Here is an 18,265-nt window from a genome sequence, read left to right as displayed (position 1 = left end):
TGCACAAGATGACTCATGGACAGACCACACGGTAACAGACATAGTAATGGAAATGACAATGATCCAGGAGAACAGCACAACAGATGTTGGAACAATAGGAATGACAGGACAAAAACTACAGAGATGCATCTGCGGCTGGGTGAAAATAACATCACAGTAGGGTCTTAAAATCCATCAGGACAGAAAGAAGTGTCTGAGAGAGCTTATTGAGGGGCCTCACATTGACCAATACTTCCTCTGAGGTAATGCAAATCAATTTGGTGTAGCTTCGTTGTGGAACAAACACCACAGTCCACAGCGTATCAGAAACCCAGACAAATCCCAGCCAGGCACAAACCTGCCTCCACTGATTAACGCAGAAGCTTGTGGAAAAAAGGAGGAGCCTGAGAAAACAGTGGAAGAAGGCCACTGAAGCAGAACTGAAAGGGCAATATTTAACAATGCCTTGCAATAAAACAGGGAGCAGAAAGATTTAGAAAGCAACAAAAGAAGGAGCAAACCAAGACTGCCTCCTATAAACCTTACAAGTTTATCAGTAGTCTCTTTAGCAAGGAAAAAACAGGTACCCTTAGAGTACCCATAGCGAACTTGAGGAACACCTGATGATAGGGGGCTTCTCAGGATGTTTGGAACATGCTAACATGATTTGGCACCAGTTGCAAATGGCCATAAAGAAAAAGAAAGATCTACATGCGGTGTTGTTAGATCTTGTCACTGCCTTTGGGACAGTGCCACAAGCTGCTGTGGGCAGCATTCAAATTCTTCCATGATCCAGAAGAGATAATAAAGTTGATTAAAGCCTAATTTTGGGATCTTCAGGCCTGTATTACCTTACAGGAGTACCACCACCAGGCAGCCGTTGGAGGTTGGGATGATGGCAGGTTGTACCATCTCTCCATTGGCATTCACTATGACAATGGAGATCATAAATCGGGCAGCTTGTTGGGTGTTTGTAGGGGAGCTTTTGAAAAATGGGTTGTGGCTCCCTCCAATCAGGGCATACATGGATGATATCATCATGACGACTAAAGCGTGTACTAAGCAGCTGCTGGATAAGATCAAGGAAAACATCAGATGGAGATTCAAATCTGGAAAATCTCATAGCATCTCCTTCGTCAAAGGCCAACTTACTGATCACAGGTTCTGTATTGCGGGAGACACCATAAAAAATTGTCAAGACTGTAGACCTTAAAGACTCAAAACAGGTGGAACAACTCAGGCAAGAGACAGTCAGTGGACTGCACCCAGACCTGGTTTAGCCGGATCGTCATAATAGTTGAAATGACAGTCCCTCTGTTAAAGGCCATTAACTAGGCCTTTAGAAGGAAGAAACTGCCATATGCCAACTTGGCAGCTGAGGCAGAGGAGCGGGGCTGGACAGTGAAAGTATAACCAGTGGAAGAAGGCTGCAGTGGCTTTTTGGCTAGTTCCACTGTAAGGCTGCTGAAGGAGTTGGGCATCAATGAACAGGTCCAGCGGAGGATGGTCAGGGAAATTTTCCCTGATCATGTCCTAATCCCATGTCCCATTCCCCCCATAACCAATAATCAGTCATGGATTTACAATTGCTTTATGTGTGTCTGTGGAACAATAAGATAAAGGACTAATATGATACTGGGTTCTTGCTAAACCAATACCAAAGCATAACAATTGCCGTCTTGTGTTGCGAGTATTTGCAGCATGTTTCTGTATTTATTTGTATTGCGAGTATTTGCATTACGTTTCTGTATTTGGTTGCGTTGCATATATTTGCAGCACTTTTTCTGTATGGGGTTGTGTTGTGAGTATTTGCAGTGCGTTTCTGTTTTTGGATGTTTTACGTGTATTTGCAGTTCCTTTCTGTATTTGGTTGTATTGTAAGTATATTGTCTATATGTGGTTGTGTTGCAAGTATTTACAGTGCATTTCTGCATTTAGTTGGGTTGTGAGTATTTGCAAGGTGTTTTTGTATTTGGTTGTCAAGTCAAGTAAAGTCACCTTTATTTATATGGCACTTTAAACAAAATACATTGCGTCAAAGCAACTGAACAACATTCATTAGGAAAACAGTGTGTCAATAATGCAAAATAACAGTTAAAGACAGTTCATCATTGAGTTCAGTGATGTCATCTCAGTTCAGTTTAAATAGTGTCTGTGCAATAATTTGCAATCAAGTGAGCGATATCACTTTAGATGAAGTGACCCCAACTAAGCAAGCCAGAGGCGACAGCGGCAAGGAACCGAAACTCCATCGGTGACAGAATGGAGAATTTTTTTTTGGGGAGAAACCAGGCTCAGTTGGGGGACCAGTTCTCCTCTGACCAGACGAAACCAGTAGTTCAATTCCAGGCTGCAGCAAAGTCAGATTGTGCAGAAGAATCATCTGTTTCCTGTGGTCTTGTCCTGGTGCTCCTCTGAGACAAGGTCTTTACAGGGGATCTGTATCTGGGGCTCTAGTTGTCCTGGTCTCCGCTGTCTTTCAGGGCAGTAGAGGTCCTTTCTAGGTGCTGATCCACCATCTGGTCTGGATATGTACTGGATCTGGGCGACTGCAGTGACCGTCTGATCTGGACACAGACTGGATCTGGTGGCCATGGGGACCTCGGAACAAGAGAGAAACAGACTACTATTAGCGTAGATGCAATTCTTCTAATGATGTTGCAAGTACATGGGGTGTTTTGGGAAGTGTTCCCGGTCCCGGTTTGCCTAATTAATGCAGCCTAAAAATCCTTTAACGGATTTGGATATAAGAAGCACATTAGTTTGTTATGTGTAAGCCAGGTTAAAGAGATGGGTCTGTAATCTAGATTTAAACTGCAAGAGTGTGTCTGCCTCCTGCACAAATACTATTTTGAGGATTTGCAGAATATATGTTGTTAAACAGATGATTTTTTTTTTTTTTTTTTTTTTTTTTTGTGGGTTTGTATTTTGTTTTTTACACCATTGTTTATACTCTTATATTGATGGCACCCATTCACTGCAGAAGATCCATTGGTGAGCAAGTGATGTAATGATATATCTTGGATGGCCTGAGAGTGGGCAAATATTCAGTAAATTTTCACTTCTGAGTGAACTATTAATTTAAGTTGGCTCAAAAAATATTTATGTATTAAAGGGGTTATATGATGCGATTTCAAGTTTTCTTTTCTCTTTGGAGTGTGACAAGTTCTTGGTGCATAAAGAAGATCTGTAAGTTTGCAAAGACTAAACTATCAAACCCAAAGAGGTATTCTTTATAACTCGTCCACGCCCTCCTAAATGCCTTGTTTAAACATGCCCCAACATTTCTTCATCGTGATGTGGGAAGATTAGCATAACCCCTAATATGCAGAGCTGGGGGGCACGAGGACTGCAATTGAGAACCACTGGTTTAGAGCAGCGCTTATTGTTTGTCGTTTCTCCGATCACAAATGCAGACATGGTTTTATGTTTATGCGGCGCGATCTAACACAACACGTAAAAACACTGTACAGCATAAGTCACTATAATCCTTGATTATATACCTACTGGATGCTATAAATGGTTCATTTGTAATGGGTTTTACTTTTATTGTCTTGTCTAGCTGGTGTTCTGACCGGGACAGGCATCACAGTATGTTGAGGGGTGTAACATTTCTGTCACACTCTTGAGGTATTCAGCCAATCACAATGCACTGGAAAGCTGGTCAATCAGAGCACACCTCACTTTTCAGAACGATGAGCTTTGTAAAAAAAAAAAAAAAAAAAAAAAAAAAAACGCATTTCATAAATGCAGGCATTGAGGAGAAATAATACTGTACAGTATGTGCAAAATAATGTGTTTTTTTATCTTAAAAAAGTTTTTTTTTTTTTAACTACTTAAGTAGTTAATTTAGAATTTTATCTTTGTGATTATTTTAAATTCATGGTTGTTAATGGCTGTTATTAATTGTGTTGTATAAGTATGTTGTTGAAAAAAAGTTGTAATGAGAACGGGGAATTAATTAATTAATTTAAATGGTTGAGTTTATTGAACATAGAATAGATAATATGTTTAGGCATATATATATATATATATATATATATATATATATATATATATATATATATATATATATATATATATATATATATATATATATATATATATATATATATATATATATGGGGGGGGGGGGGGGGGGGTCGTACATAACAGGCCAAAATCACGAGACTTAGGTCTCTGCAGGGCAAAAGTGGGCGTTTATCACCAGGTGGGTGTTTTGAAACTGCTGGGTGTTTCTGAATCATGCAGTCTAAATGATCCCCCTTACCCAACCCCAACCCTAAACCTAACGTCACTATTACATCAACTAATCAGGTATCATGGTGTAAAAACACCTTGATCTCGTAACTCCCATTACTTTCCTGCAGAGACCTATACTTGAAAATCGCATTCATTCTTGAAAAATGCGTGCAGATTGCAAAAGAAGTGAAGCTGATACTTGTCACGTGACGGGGGCGTGTCCTCTCGAGTGAAGGGAAGCGGGCCCGTGTCACGTGACGGGGGAAATAGGGAGGCTCTTGTGTTTACATCAATGCATTCAACAGCGGCTGCTGCAGAGCGTCTACACATCAATGTTCTTTGCTTTCATTTCTTTAAAAACGAGCCCAATCATCGGTACACACGGTAGTTTCGAGTCCGTTCGAGCATAACGCTGCTGTGTGATAAACGGAGCGCGCGTCTGCTGTAGCTGTGATCAGTTGTGTATTAGATTACTGGCGTTATGGACGAGCTCGCGGTGGAAGTGCGAGGAGCGAGTGGAGCTTTCTACAAGGTGGGCTTCAGATCTCGAGCTATATGGCTCCTGTGTGTTTATCTAACTTAACTGATGATGTGACTAGTGTTTGGGAAATGTGATTCAGTCCGTTGTGAACGCAGATCTCAATGCACGATGGTGCAGTAGGCCCAGTCTGCCTGTAACACAAGGCCTCTTAGACGTGTTTGCATACAGGCTTTAAAGATTCATCGCAATAATCTGATATGGTGCATATAATTAATGCATATCAGCCGTGTTGATACCTGAATTTGTCAGTGTGTTGGCTAGGTTCTGTTCGGATGTGTGTATGGTAACGCCGAGTCCCCCACTCATTGATGTAAATGTATTTCATTAACATTATCTTCGTGGCTCTAGACTTTTAATAAATGACAATGTAAATGGTATTAATAGTAATTGATATGTTTCTTGAATCTGAATGCTTTCAAATGCAATCATCCGTATGTTCAGGGCAATGTAGTAACGATAAATATTGCAACTAATAATAAAATCATTCCTGTGTCCATGTTCATGGCAGTTCTGGGAATGTCAGGGAATTTTAAAATGCTTGTTTCCACACCTGTAAAAAGTGAACACAATATTTAAAAAAGGGGAAACATTTATATATATATATATATATATATATATATATATATATATATATAGATATATATAGATATATATAGATATATATAGATAGATATATAGATAGATAGATGTAGATATAGATAGCTAAAATAGTAATGTTAAAGTAAAGAAAGTTATGATATTATATAATATTAATGTTATATCGTAATGTTATCTATTATGTTAAATGTTACATTGCAATTTCATCATATTGTTATAATTCTGTTAATATCATTCACTTTTGACTAAGTTGTTGGACCTTATAGGCACCAAATGTTCATTATGAAATGCTCTTTATGAAAACTTCATTTTTTTTTTTTTTCAGGCTCTTGTAAAGGATGTTCATGAGAGTACAGTCACAGTGTCTTTTGAAAACAAGTGAGTACCAGAACAAATCTATTGTGAGGTCAAAATAGTCTCGCGTTCAGATTTGCATGCTTTGTTTTTTTCCTCAACATTAATATACGCTTGTTATTAGTAAATATATAACATCATGGATTCTGAAGGTGATACTGTGTTGGTCCCTTATGCAGTTATGCATAGAAAAATGTCAAAAAAAAAAAAAAACTGGTTTCCATATTTTCTGGCTTTGCAGTTGGCAGCCAGAACGACAGATTCCTTTCCATGATGTCCGGTTTCCAGCCCCAACCGGCTTTCAGAAAGAGATCAACGAGAGTGATGAAGTGGAGGTATGTCCTATCAAACATTGCAAAACATGGAGAACGGTCTTTAAACATTAAACAGCTATAACACAAATGCACAGATTTGTGAATTTACCACATTAGCCTGTGTCTTCCACAGGTTTACTCCAGGGCCAATGATAAAGAGCCCTGCGGATGGTGGCTAGCCAAAGTTCGCATGGTGAAAGGAGAGGTAAGCAGTTCTGTGACCAGATTCCATTCTATAAGTACAAGCAAAGTATGTAACATAAACATGGACATTTAAATTCTGAAACAAAATTACTTCTATACACTTTCATGCATGCTGATTATGTATTGTGTTGTAACCATATTCTTTCTCTGTCCTGCATTTCTAGTTTTATGTGATCGAATACGCAGCCTGTGATGCGACGCTAAATGAAATCGTCACATTAGAGAGGCTACGACCTGTGAACCCCAACAAAGCCGCGTCAAAGGACACCTTTCTCAAAATCAGACTCGATGTTCCTGAAGACTTGAGACAGATGTAAGACTTTTAAGTAGATTATTTGTTTAGCTTTCATTTCAAACTTCAAACGGGAAGCTGTTGTGCCTTAACCAGGGTTGTTTTTTGTTTTTGTTTGTTTGTTTTTTTTTAAATAGGTGCGCGAAAGACTCTGCACATAAAGACTTCAAAAAAGCGATCGGAGCGTTTAACGTCACTTACGACTCGGAAGAAAAGCAGTTGGTTATTTTGGTAATATGCAGTGTTTCAAATCAATGTGAGGGTTTCTGATTTCACATTTTTAAGCTGCGTTAAGTTGTTTCTTTCCTCTGTCTTTCAGTCAGTTAATGAAGTTACGGCAAAGCGGATAGCCATGTTGAGCGACATGCACTTCAGGAGTCTGCGCACAAAGCTGACGCTGATCCTGAGGAATGAGGAAGCAACCCGACAGCTGGAGGTACTGCCTGACGTTTAGTGTCAGGTTCTCCCAGCTCACTTGCACACACTCATAATGCTTACAAAACTGTCATATGTCAAATCCAAAGTGCATATTTAATGCATTTTTATTATTATTATATTTTATTGCTGTAATATAACTGACTCAAGAAAGGCTGATAGTGTTATCATAAATTCCTTGGTTTATTTATTAGAATATCCTGCAGGATATCAGTGGGCTCAAATGCATTGAGTATCAGTAGAGGCCGTCTATATTTAACAGGTGTGAAAGGGTATTACATGCGTATGCACAGTTGTGATGGACCGTATCCCTGCTTTGGCATAATATGATACTCCGTTGATATGCCGAGCTATATTTACTGATGCATAAGCTGCATATAGGTATTGTTTCAGCTTTTATCTGTGCAAATGCTGCTGATTGTAACTAAATATTGTGTTAAAAAAAAAAAAAGTTGTGGTGAAATGATATGCACTTGAGATGTGTATGGGTCAAAGACGAAAATGCGTTTTCAAGAATGAAATCAATAAAAGTGTAATACTGCTTTTTTTTTTTTTTATTAAATATAGTATGATCACTTATTGTATATATTTTAATAAGTACAGGTCCGAATAAGCATGTTGTTTAGATTTTACATAAATATCTGTTGTGTTGAACGGACATGATTGCACCCATATTTTGACAAATATTTTTTTTATAATATGCTTTCTGTGTATATAAATAAAATCAGTTCTGTAAATGTAATTTGATGCAGTCACCAAACTGGGACGTCTCGTCTTTAACCCGTGTGTGTGTGTACACATACTGAGGTGTTGAAAATATCTCTATATTTTATTTTATATATTTATTTTAGCTCAGTGAATTTTGAGAGAAAAGTAATATATTCTTTTGGTTTTCATCATTGACTTCTGTTTTATTAAATACACATGAAGTCCATAATCAAAACTGCTGTATTAATGCAAGTATATTTAATTTGGAGAATATGCTTTGTAAATATGTGTGCTAAAGATGCCGGTTAATGTTTTTACATTAATTGTGCAGCTGGACTATGTTCATAAAAAGAATTTGCTGGTAGTGTGCTCTGCTGATGGCTTTTGAATGCATTTTTATGCAGAGAGCACTCTTGTGTGTCAGGCAGCACAGCAATTTCACAAGCAGAGTTATTCTCGAAAATCTACATGCATCCTTCTTATCAACCAAAACCAAACTGATCGTGTCACTTTTTTTTTTTTTTTTACCATGAAAATAAATGGTTTGAATTGCAAAAATTAAACAACATATTGCATCATCAAGTACAAAGCATTAAAAATATCTGTTTGCCCCTTTAATACGTTAATATGTGCGTGGATATGAACCCTGAGGCATTTGGAAAAGGAATATTAGAATAGTAAACACAAGGTCTAAATCAGAACACTGGTAAGATTCAAACTGGCCTTTTTTTCCCTCCAGAGTTCTCGACAACTTGCCTCAAGGTTCCATGAGCAGTTTGTGGTGCGTGATGACCTCATGGGATTGGCCATAGGCACCCATGGGGCGAATATCCAGCAGGCCAGAAAGATTCCTGGGGTCACTACCATAGATCTCGATGAAGAGACCTGCACGTTTCACATCTATGGAGAGGTAAGCGCTTTATTGGTGACTTTCTGGTAAGGGTAAACGTAATACATGTGATTGCTAGTAAAATATGTGAGCCCAAAACCAATATCTGAGATGCTTTGACGTTTGTGATGGGTTTTGTTTGTATTCCAGGACCAGGAGGCTGTTCGGAAGGCTAGAAGCTACCTGGAATTTTCTGAAGAAGTTATCAAGGTTCCTAAGAATTTAGTCGGTGAGGACGGACAAAATGAACCTCTTTCTCCTTCACGGACTGGACCTGCTAACCTGCACCATGATGGTTAATGGAATCATTAAATTCTTTTTTACCCTGTCCTGCAGGAAAAGTCATTGGCAAGAGTGGGAAGCTGATTCAAGAGGTTGTGGATAAATCGGGAGTTGTCAGAGTTCGAGTGGAGCCGGAAAATGACAAAAAGCCTACTCCATTAGACGAGGTCAGTGAGTGGGTTGCTTAACACTCGTCGTGTTTATGGGCGGCTTAGGTGATGATGCTGAGAAAATACATTAAATCATAGTAAATGGTGTGTACTTTATAGCTGACTAATCAATTTTAGGAATACTTATTTTAGAGAATGTTATAATGCCAGCTACATAAAATTTAACAATGAGAGAGATATATTTATTTATTTATTTATTTATGCAGAGGTGAACAGTGACAAATTATTCACTACATTTGAAAAACAAATATCCGACTTTTTACTCCACTACATTTGTGCGTAGAGTAGAAAAGTAGTAGAAAGTAGTTACTAGGTTTAGCCTAACATTTTTTTTTTTTTTTTTTTTTTTTTTTTTTTTTAGACCGCCTATTGGTAGTCACTCTTGTAGAATTATGTGAAGTGGTTTCCCAGCAGTTTTTGAACAATGACCAGTTACAAATGAGATATTGATTTAAAACAATTCAATAATAAGAAGTTAATATTGCGGCATATATTAGACACACTATTGTCTTATTGTGTCAAATTATGTAAACAAAAAAAATTACCTATAAAGCCACGGAAGAACTGTTGTGCATCTCTTAGATTTCAGATTTGCACTTACTTCCCAAGCTGTGTGAGATCACCATGCTGCTTTTGTGGGGGTGGGTAGGGGTGTTAAATAAAAATTAGTTTTTGGTCAACTCACTTGTTTCATTTCAATAGGTTTTTAACTTTTGTAAAAGCTCTTCATTCTAAAGATACTACAAAGTAGTCTGTGTATTTAGTAGGCTTGATGGATTGTAAGCTGATTCAGATGCATAAGGTATTGCAAGCATTACATGCAAAAATAATAAAACAATGCATTGACTTAAAAAAGGAAAATTACTTTTGGTACTTAAGTACTTTTAAAACCAAGTACTTCTGTACTTTTTCTTAAAAGAATATGCCACCCCAAAATGAAAATGTTGTCATTAATCACTTACCCCCATGTCGTTCCAAACCCGTAAAAGCTTTGTTCGTCTTCGGAACACAATTTAAGATATTTTGGATAAAAAAAAAAAAGGGAGGCTTGTGACTGTCCCATAAACTGCTAAGTAAATTTCACTGTCTAGGTCCAGAAAAGTATAAAAGACTTCATCAGAATTGTCTGCCATCAGTGGTTCAACCGCATCGTTATGAAGCAATGAGAATACTTTTTCTTTATGGGAAGAAAACAAAAATAACAAATTTATTCAACAATTCGTCTCCTCTGTGTCTCTCTGCATCATTGTACCGCCATTTTGGAGAACATCCACTGAACGTGAACAGCCTACACTCTTCCGTGTCAGCTGCGACACAAGGATACGTTTTCTACGTGTATTTAGGCTTTGATTTTTACGAAAACAGCGCATCCATGAGCACTGTTTCCTTATACCAGCAGAATCAACTTGTTTTTATTAATAATGCACCACAGTATAAAGGTCTTCTTTTATTTGTGTACACTCACAATGAAAACAAAATGTGCTTTTGTAAAATAAAGAAAGCAAATAGGATGTCACTTTCTGCCATTTTGAGTTTTCTTTCTGTGAACAAATTAAGCGTGTCAGAAAAATTTACTGAAACTCAGGGTACACAGTCTGTTTTTTTCCCCCTTGTTTATCTGTAAACTAAACCAAATATATTTCAATAATTTATTCTTTGTAGGCTATGTGTATATGTAGTCTACTGCAGATTTTATGTATATATAACATAATATTTGGTATTTTCACATCTAGGTGGACAGATGTTTAATTTGTACTACTGCAAAATGAAAAGAAACCGAACATAGTATATAATTGTTTTTTTTTTTTCTGTTCGTATCAAATCGAACCATATATATATATATATATATATATATATATATATACACTTATATATGTGGGATCTAGAGCTGGGCAAAAAATATATATTTTTCGATTAGTCGTGTTTTTTTTTTTTTTTTTTTTTTTTTTTTTTTAAGTCAAAGATTCAATATCAATTCTGAAAAATACACGAATCAATCTTTTCCAGTATTTATTTCAGCAATTATTTAAGACAAGATCTGGTTACTGTGAATCTTATTAGTTTTCACTAGATGTCACCCCTACGCATTGTTACAACAGAAAGCCTGTCATTCATTCAGTGCTTATGATGGAGATACTGTTGACAAGAACCAAGAACAGAGCAATATGCGTGATTTGCAATGCTCAGGTAAAATTTTATATTAATACTACAAATGTGTGGAAGCATCTGACATCATGTGTAAAAGCGTAGTTTTGTTTGCGACATACTTACTAAAGCAGGGATGATGCTTGCGTGTTGTTTTCAGCTTCTGTCGTCTCACGGTGATGACATGAATACACGAATATCATCCCCAGCTGCTCTGTTTTAGTTTAGTTTAGTTTAAGGTGAAGAAACTGGATCAGAAATATTATTATATAGCAGTCTTAAGACTCAATGTAACAACAATGCTACTAATCCAAATCCAAATCAAATCGGGACATCTGAATCAATACCCAGTCCTATTGGGATCATTGATATTCTTTAAAGAAATCTCTCACGTGTATATATATATATATATTTAATTTATTATATTTTATAATCATTCATACTGACCTGAATTACAATTGCAGGGATTGGTGCCGTTTGTGTTTGTGGGGACGAAGGAAAGCATTTCAAATGCACGTATTCTGCTGGACTACCATCTAAATTATCTAAAGGTAAAAAACAACTACAATTGCCAAGACAATTACTATTGATAATACTTGGGGTAATTGTTTGAAACAAACTTTTAACTCAAATATTAAACTTTGGTGTATAACTCTTATGGCTTGATTTACAATTTCTTCTTTGAGGTTCAATAAGATCTTACAATGAAAGAAGGACTCGGATTCCAGGATTATGGTTCTTCTTAACTGCTATTTTCTTCTTATTCTCTATATTAAAAATATTTTGTATTTCCAAAAACATGTCTTAGGAATACTTTCCCTTAAGATAGTTCTAAGACAACTTAAGAATTACAAATTTTGAAAAGAACATTCTTTAAAATAAAGTAAAAAAAAGTTAGGACAACCACCAGAGATGGATTCTTAAAGCATAACTATTTGAAATACAAGCCAAGCCAGTCATGAAGAAAATGTTGAGTTTTATTTTGTTTTATTTGATTTATTCATATATTTATTTGAACCGACAAACAATCAGATACGACTACAACTCTTTACAGAATTTATCTTAAGAAATGTTTTAATTTCTTTCTTTAGAAATGATTCATGAATCTGCTCCCCAGTATACAATCGAGACCTGGGTTTGGTTTTTTGATCTTAGCATTTGTGCATTTGTTTGCAGTTCTTCGCCAATAAATGCCACATCGTCTTCATAAAATCTATATGTATAGTTTTCCTTCCTGTTCAACAGATTTTCCTTAGAGAGCTCATTAGTACAAAGCAGCAACTGTTGATTAGTGACATACTAAATACCCCGAAGACAGTCATGTGATGTTCTCTACTTTGATGTAGTCTCTCCTTGCATTCTTCATATTTGTTTGGTCTTGTTCAGGAGGTGGATCAGCTGCGAATGGAGAGACTGCAGATCGATGAACAGCTCAGACAAATCGGTGGAGGGCCTAGAGCTCTGCCGGGACGTCCTGAGAAAGAAAAGCCTTTCATGGCTGATAATGGAATGGGACCCTCACGGGGTGGCGGCAAACCTTTCGGTCGTGGAGGGAGAGGGAGACGGGGCCCGGCACTGACTTCAGGTATGACCAGCCTCAAGTAACAGAAACTAGGGCTTATTTGGACACGGAACCTGGTGGCCCCAAAAATCACACTTAAAATAGTGTACTGTGACTTTCTGTAATATAAAAGCCATTGGTTTAAGATGCAAGTAACAGTTGAGCACTAACGTAAAGTTAATAATCTCTTAATCACTTCCTTCACTATGGACCGTATTTGTCTCAGGAACCAACTCTGAGGCCTCTAATGCATCGGAGACCGAATCTGATCACAGAGATGAGCTCAGTGACTGGTCCCTGGCCCCTACGGATGAGGAGTCCATGGGTTACCCCAAAAGGGCCCCTGATGGACGCAAAAGGGGTGGAGGGCCCCGGGGTCGTGGAGGGAGAGGACGAGGAGGATACAAAAGTCAGTTTTTGAGCTGTCACCCGACTTAAGGCCCTTTACGATGTTTCTTAGTGTTAAAACATATATGTATTTGTGTCTGTCAGTTGAAGTTTAAATCAACTATAAATTAATCGGCTTTTTCATATATTTTGACATAAATTTTTTTCGGATATCGTTTGTGTTTTTAATATTTTTTTCTTTTTGTATTGAATCAGCTGAAGACATGCACTGGAATGACTCCCGCTCCCGTAGTTCCAGAGACTCGAAGCTGAGACCGCAGGAAGACTCATTGCAGGTCTCACTCAATCTGCCTGTTCTATCATCATATGATAAGTCATTTGGCTTTTAGTGAATGTTTAGTGACTTGTAACAGATTACAAGTACTGAATTTAAATGCAATATTTATGGTATTAAGTAAAGCTTTTTTTCTTTTCTTGTAAAATTGTATCCGATAACAAAGCAGTTGGTAGTTAAAACCAGTCATCTAAACATGGCAAAATTTTGGCCTTTTGGTTTATCATTAATTTCAGATACTTTTTAAAACCATTTATTTAGCTTGTTTACAAAACTCTTGATAATAGGGATGCACCGATCATGATTTTTTTTCATGGCCGATTCCAATTTTTTTTTTGCAAGCAAACTGGCCGATTCTGATACCGGTTTCTGATATTTTTATTTTTTTAAGCAACAAAACAAGAAAGAAGGAAAGTATGCATAAAAAAGATGTTTATTTGGTATTTAATAGGCCAAACTGGCTTTTGGCTATTGAAAACAATAACCCTCTGAAATTAACGGCAGTATCTGCACAGGAAGTAGCCTACATTCAGTACAAACACAGATGGTACAGACATCAGCGTTTAGCTTTTGTTTTTGAATTGGGTTGAAACTACAGGGAACTGGCCTTAAATGAAAACATTAACTGTAACCATGTGAAATTAAAGGCAATAACTGCATAGTTCTACAATCCAGACAACACAATCAATACACATTCAATAAGATGTTCCTTAATCAGCATTCAGAATTTTAGTTTTTAAATTTGGTTTTAAATTAAAAAAAGGTCTTTTACCAGTGAGACTAAATAAAATTATGCTTTATAAATTAATGATTCCAAAATGTTAAAATCAAATAATGTTGGCGCGAATAAAACAAAGATGCAAAGTGTTTCACTCATCCAATTAAACAAAAATAATAATAATTAGGGTAATGATTCACATCTTTTTTTTTTGAGCCAATGAAAAATAACTATTGGCTCAAGTTTAAAAAGAATAGATGTGAATCATTACCCCCTTTTTTTTTTGTTAATTGGATGAATGAAACACTTTTTCATTGTGCTACAGCAGGTAAATTTGAAATCAAATTTGAAATCAAATTTACTCTATGTAATATTAAGGTAAAATAAAAATAATCATCCTATACAAAACTGACGTTTACTTCTGGCTTTTCAAATTTGTTAGCAACTTCTTCTTTACAAAAAAAAATAACAGTTACAGTACGCTCGCGCAGGGAAAGGGGCTGTTATATGTGCAGTCGGCTGTTCGCTTTCTGCTATCTGCCGACGTGTAGCTCTGCACTTCCAGTGCTGAACGGCTGCCCGTGACCTGCGCACAGATTTCGAAATACTTCCACACAAATGACATGATAGCGAATTATTACAATGTAGTCTGTGCACGCGGGCGCAGTTCCGGAAAAATCGGACGTAAAAAAGACCAAAAACCGGTCGATTGTCAATTGCGTATTTTAAGCAAAAACCGTCCGGTTGCGATTTATGGCCGGTCAACCGGTGCATCCCAAAACAAAACATCAAAGATCAGCAACATCAAAGCAACATCAAAGTTTAGTATTTTCATAATAATTGATACCAGTACCAGTGAAATGTTAAGATATTAAACACCCAGTTTTATTTAAATGGTCAAACATTAAAGCCTACATGGCAATACATTTATCGGGTTTATCAAGTAGTTATTAATAAGTAATAAAACATAGAACAAATAGCATGCCATACAACAAATAAAAACATTAATGAAGTTGCGAGGGAATGTTGTCACGTATTATCCACGTTATCAAACAGAAATTTGAGCAAATTTAATCGACTTTTTTTAAATATAATTTTTATAGCTTGAATAAAACTTTATTAAACTTAACATTTTGTACATTTTGTCTGCACAATCTGTCCATTTATCAGATCCGCATCGACAGCAATAACGAGAGGAGCGTCCACACCAGCCGAGGCCCCCAGGCTCTGACAGGAGACAGCGGAGGGAACCGGCAGAGACCCATAAAGGAACGAGGGATGAAGAAAGAGAATCAGGACGGCCCAGACAGCCAAGCCGTCGTGAACGGCATTTCTTAGAGAATAAAGTGCCCCCTTCCCCCATTCTCCCTCTCAGCTCCACCAATCCAGATGCTTCTTCATTAGAAACACATTAGGCCAAAGAGAACCAGGTCAGTAGGGCTGTCGCAAGACATGACGTAAAGCACACTTTGTAATTGATAGTTGGGGTAACAGACGAGGTCTCTTGGTGTGTGGTGTATTGGATTTGGTAGTCTTCACGGATTAGAGAGACCGGTCTCTAAATCACAACTGAAGCTACAGTTTTCTAATTGACTTTCTAAATAACTACCTATGAAGCATAAAGAAGCTGTGGATTAAATGTCTCTCAAAAATGAAATCTTGAAATGGTTTCCAAGCAATTGGTTTTTAAAGGTGTTTTTTTTTTTTTTTTTTTTTTCAAACAATGTCCAAACAAAAGGGAAAGAAACACATTGGAGGATGAACTCAAGCGCTCGGGCCCAAGTTTATGCCACATCTCATGGCATACGTTGTTTTTACATGCTTTGGTGTTCATGGTTACTCGAGCCCATTCTGATGTGAGATTTTTAGCCACATCATTAGCAAAAAAAGATGGCAAATGTAAAAAAAAAAAAAAAAAAAAAACAAGCTCCTGTCTGGATCTGTGCCTTTACCTAGTGTGGATAGTATCATCATTTGGATGTTTAAATCAGGGAAGAAGACGTGAACAACCTGTCTGAGCAACGTGTGTTGCAATCTCAGCCGACAACTTTTTTTTTTTTTTTTTCTCTGTGTTGCATGTGTTTCACCAACATGTTGTGTGTCTAAAGAGCTGGATTCTATCAAGTCGGCTGAATTCTCATATTTTGCCATAGCTGAATTGTGTGTAGTAAAGGTATTAACCTAACTAAACTAGTCAACTGTGGAAGTCATAAATTGTAACCAACCACCAGGAGAAGAATATCAGTGCTATAATTCAGTGACGTCAGCATCACGGAGTATGAATTGATTTTGACATTTAACATATCTTTGCATTATATGACAATTATGATTTTTTTTTTCAATAGAGGTAGCAAAGCAGTTTCCTTTAAAAATCAGTGTGTCTCATTTTCCTCCAATCACGATAAATGACACAAAGTGACACAAACTTTTTTTTCTTTTTCTTTTTCTCAAATGCTCGTTTTGGTTCCTGTCCATGCTGCCCACAGTAAACTGCCATCTTTCCTGCTGTATTTCTCAGCATCAGGCGTGAAACACCTCTGTAACATTGTCTTTGTCCTATCAGTGGCTCATCATGGACTGAAAATGTTGAACTGTGGGGTTGCATACTGTATATTACGTCACCCGTTAAGAGATTGTTGCTGTTCTTTTTAGAATGAACTTTAAATGTGCACTTATCATGTTTGTGTTACTCTGCAAGTACTTTATAATCTGTAAACCTATAATAAACTAGAATGTGATAAGACTTCCTCAGCAGGTGAATCACATGTATGCTGTCAACATCACTAAACCGAAGTTGAGATTGCTTCGCTAATTTTGAATTTACTGTACTTTTGCAGCTGGATTTGCTTCAAGAGGGATGGGAAGGGGGAACACGATGTTAACTTTGATATGAAAAACCGTCTGTCTTATCCGATTAGTGCTTGCGCATTACACTTTAGTTTACATTTCCAAAAAGACGCGATGCTGTTCTGAACCCACGATTCTTTCCAGACTACTGTGATGATGACCATGGTAGTTTTTCTGCTTTCCTTTGATTGTACAGCAAGAAAACCGTGCGTTTCGAGTAGGTTGTATCCTCTTTGCTCTTTTTCTGTACGTTTCCAGTTCTCTTCGCGCTCCTGTACTCACATTGGCGGATAACCAGCTTTACCTGTTAAGCTTCTACACCAGTTTCAAAGTGATTTGCCAGTGAAAACGAAATGAAAACTGAAAAGAACCTGTGACTGGCAGAGGATCTCTGTGGACTGGGAAAGACACCACTCTCGTGTGGCTCTTAAAAATTTAGCCTTTACTTCAAAATGAGGTGTTAAAGGGTTTACTCCGAGTATTTTTTAAAAACCTGCACGTCCACGGCGGGCAGTAAAACTGGCAAGATGGCTTAGTTCACTGCAGTCTGTTCAAAAAAAAAGAAAAAAGTTACGAACCTTTGAAGTGTTGCCAAACAGACTGTTTTCTAGTTATTTATTTTTTTTGGAATGTATATTGAAATGACAAAATTGTAAAACCATCTCTTGCACACATCCGTAGGCTGTTGTGATCGAAAAAGAGCTGAAAAAAAACTTCAACATACTGTAGATACTGAACTGAGGTAGACTGACCTTGTATGTTACTGCACTTTGGGTAATAATTTCTTTGTACATAATAGCAGAACAGACTGGGTTTTACGTTGACATTGTTTGGTTATAGTGCAATATATTTTGTATGCAAGCAGTTTCAATAAATAAAGGTTGATCTTCCTCTGCAATCTGAAGTGTTTTTATTCCTCGTCGTTTTATATTCCATATGTGGTGATAAATCTGGCCATCATTAAACATGACAGCCCATTTAATTAGGCCTTTCTGTAGCATGTTAACATCAGCAGATTCCTCTCCATCGTATATCTGTCTGTTGCTGGCTTTGTGTGTGGTGTTCTGTTTTTTTTCTTTGTTGTACCACTTGGTGGCGCTGTGGCACAGGCTAAATCCTGAATTGGGACCCTTTTTAACATTGAGATGATTGACCTGAATTGTTAGGGTTTTGTTTTGTGTGTGTGTGTCTTAAGAAGTCTCTTATCCTCATCTAGGCTCCATACATTTGATTAAAAAAAATGCAATAAAACAGTAGTATTCAATGGAAATAAAGAAAAAAAAAAATCACTAAATATTTGAAGAC

General features: G+C 37.1%; 1 protein-coding gene across 1 annotated transcript; it reads left to right on the top strand.

Annotated features, from left to right (window-relative positions):
• Positions 1–4,466: 4,466 nt before the first annotated feature.
• Positions 4,467–17,858, top strand: LOC128026835 (fragile X messenger ribonucleoprotein 1 homolog A-like). The gene is made up of 15 exons (XM_052614070.1): positions 4,467–4,753; positions 5,685–5,737; positions 5,955–6,048; positions 6,161–6,232; positions 6,396–6,544; positions 6,661–6,754; positions 6,843–6,959; positions 8,406–8,576; positions 8,706–8,784; positions 8,892–9,004; positions 11,617–11,703; positions 12,539–12,737; positions 12,940–13,122; positions 13,317–13,396; positions 15,284–17,858. The coding sequence occupies exons 1-15, from the start codon at positions 4,703–4,705 to the stop codon at positions 15,449–15,451; spliced, it is 1,710 nt and encodes a 569-aa protein (XP_052470030.1). The 5' UTR covers positions 4,467–4,702; the 3' UTR covers positions 15,452–17,858.
• Positions 17,859–18,265: the final 407 nt, after the last annotated feature.

The sequence above is a fragment of the Carassius gibelio genome, chromosome A14 (genome assembly GCF_023724105.1).
Source record: "Carassius gibelio isolate Cgi1373 ecotype wild population from Czech Republic chromosome A14, carGib1.2-hapl.c, whole genome shotgun sequence".
NCBI lineage: Eukaryota > Metazoa > Chordata > Actinopteri > Cypriniformes > Cyprinidae > Carassius > Carassius gibelio.
The sequence above is the reverse complement of the archived record's forward strand: the minus strand, read 5'-3'. Positions and strand labels throughout refer to the sequence as shown.

What these genes read in the sequence shown, in the direction of transcription:
- LOC128026835 (XM_052614070.1), top strand. Translation starts at nt 4,703, where the DNA reads ATGGACGAGCTCGCGGTGGAAGTGCGAGGAGCGAGTGGAGCTTTCTAC. An exon ending in ACAGTGTCTTTTGAAAACAA is followed by an intron (nt 5,738 to 5,954) that starts GTGAGTACCAGA and finishes CTGGCTTTGCAG; the next exon opens with TTGGCAGCCAGAACGACAGA. An exon ending in AAAAGCAGTTGGTTATTTTG is followed by an intron (nt 6,755 to 6,842) that starts GTAATATGCAGT and finishes TCTGTCTTTCAG; the next exon opens with TCAGTTAATGAAGTTACGGC.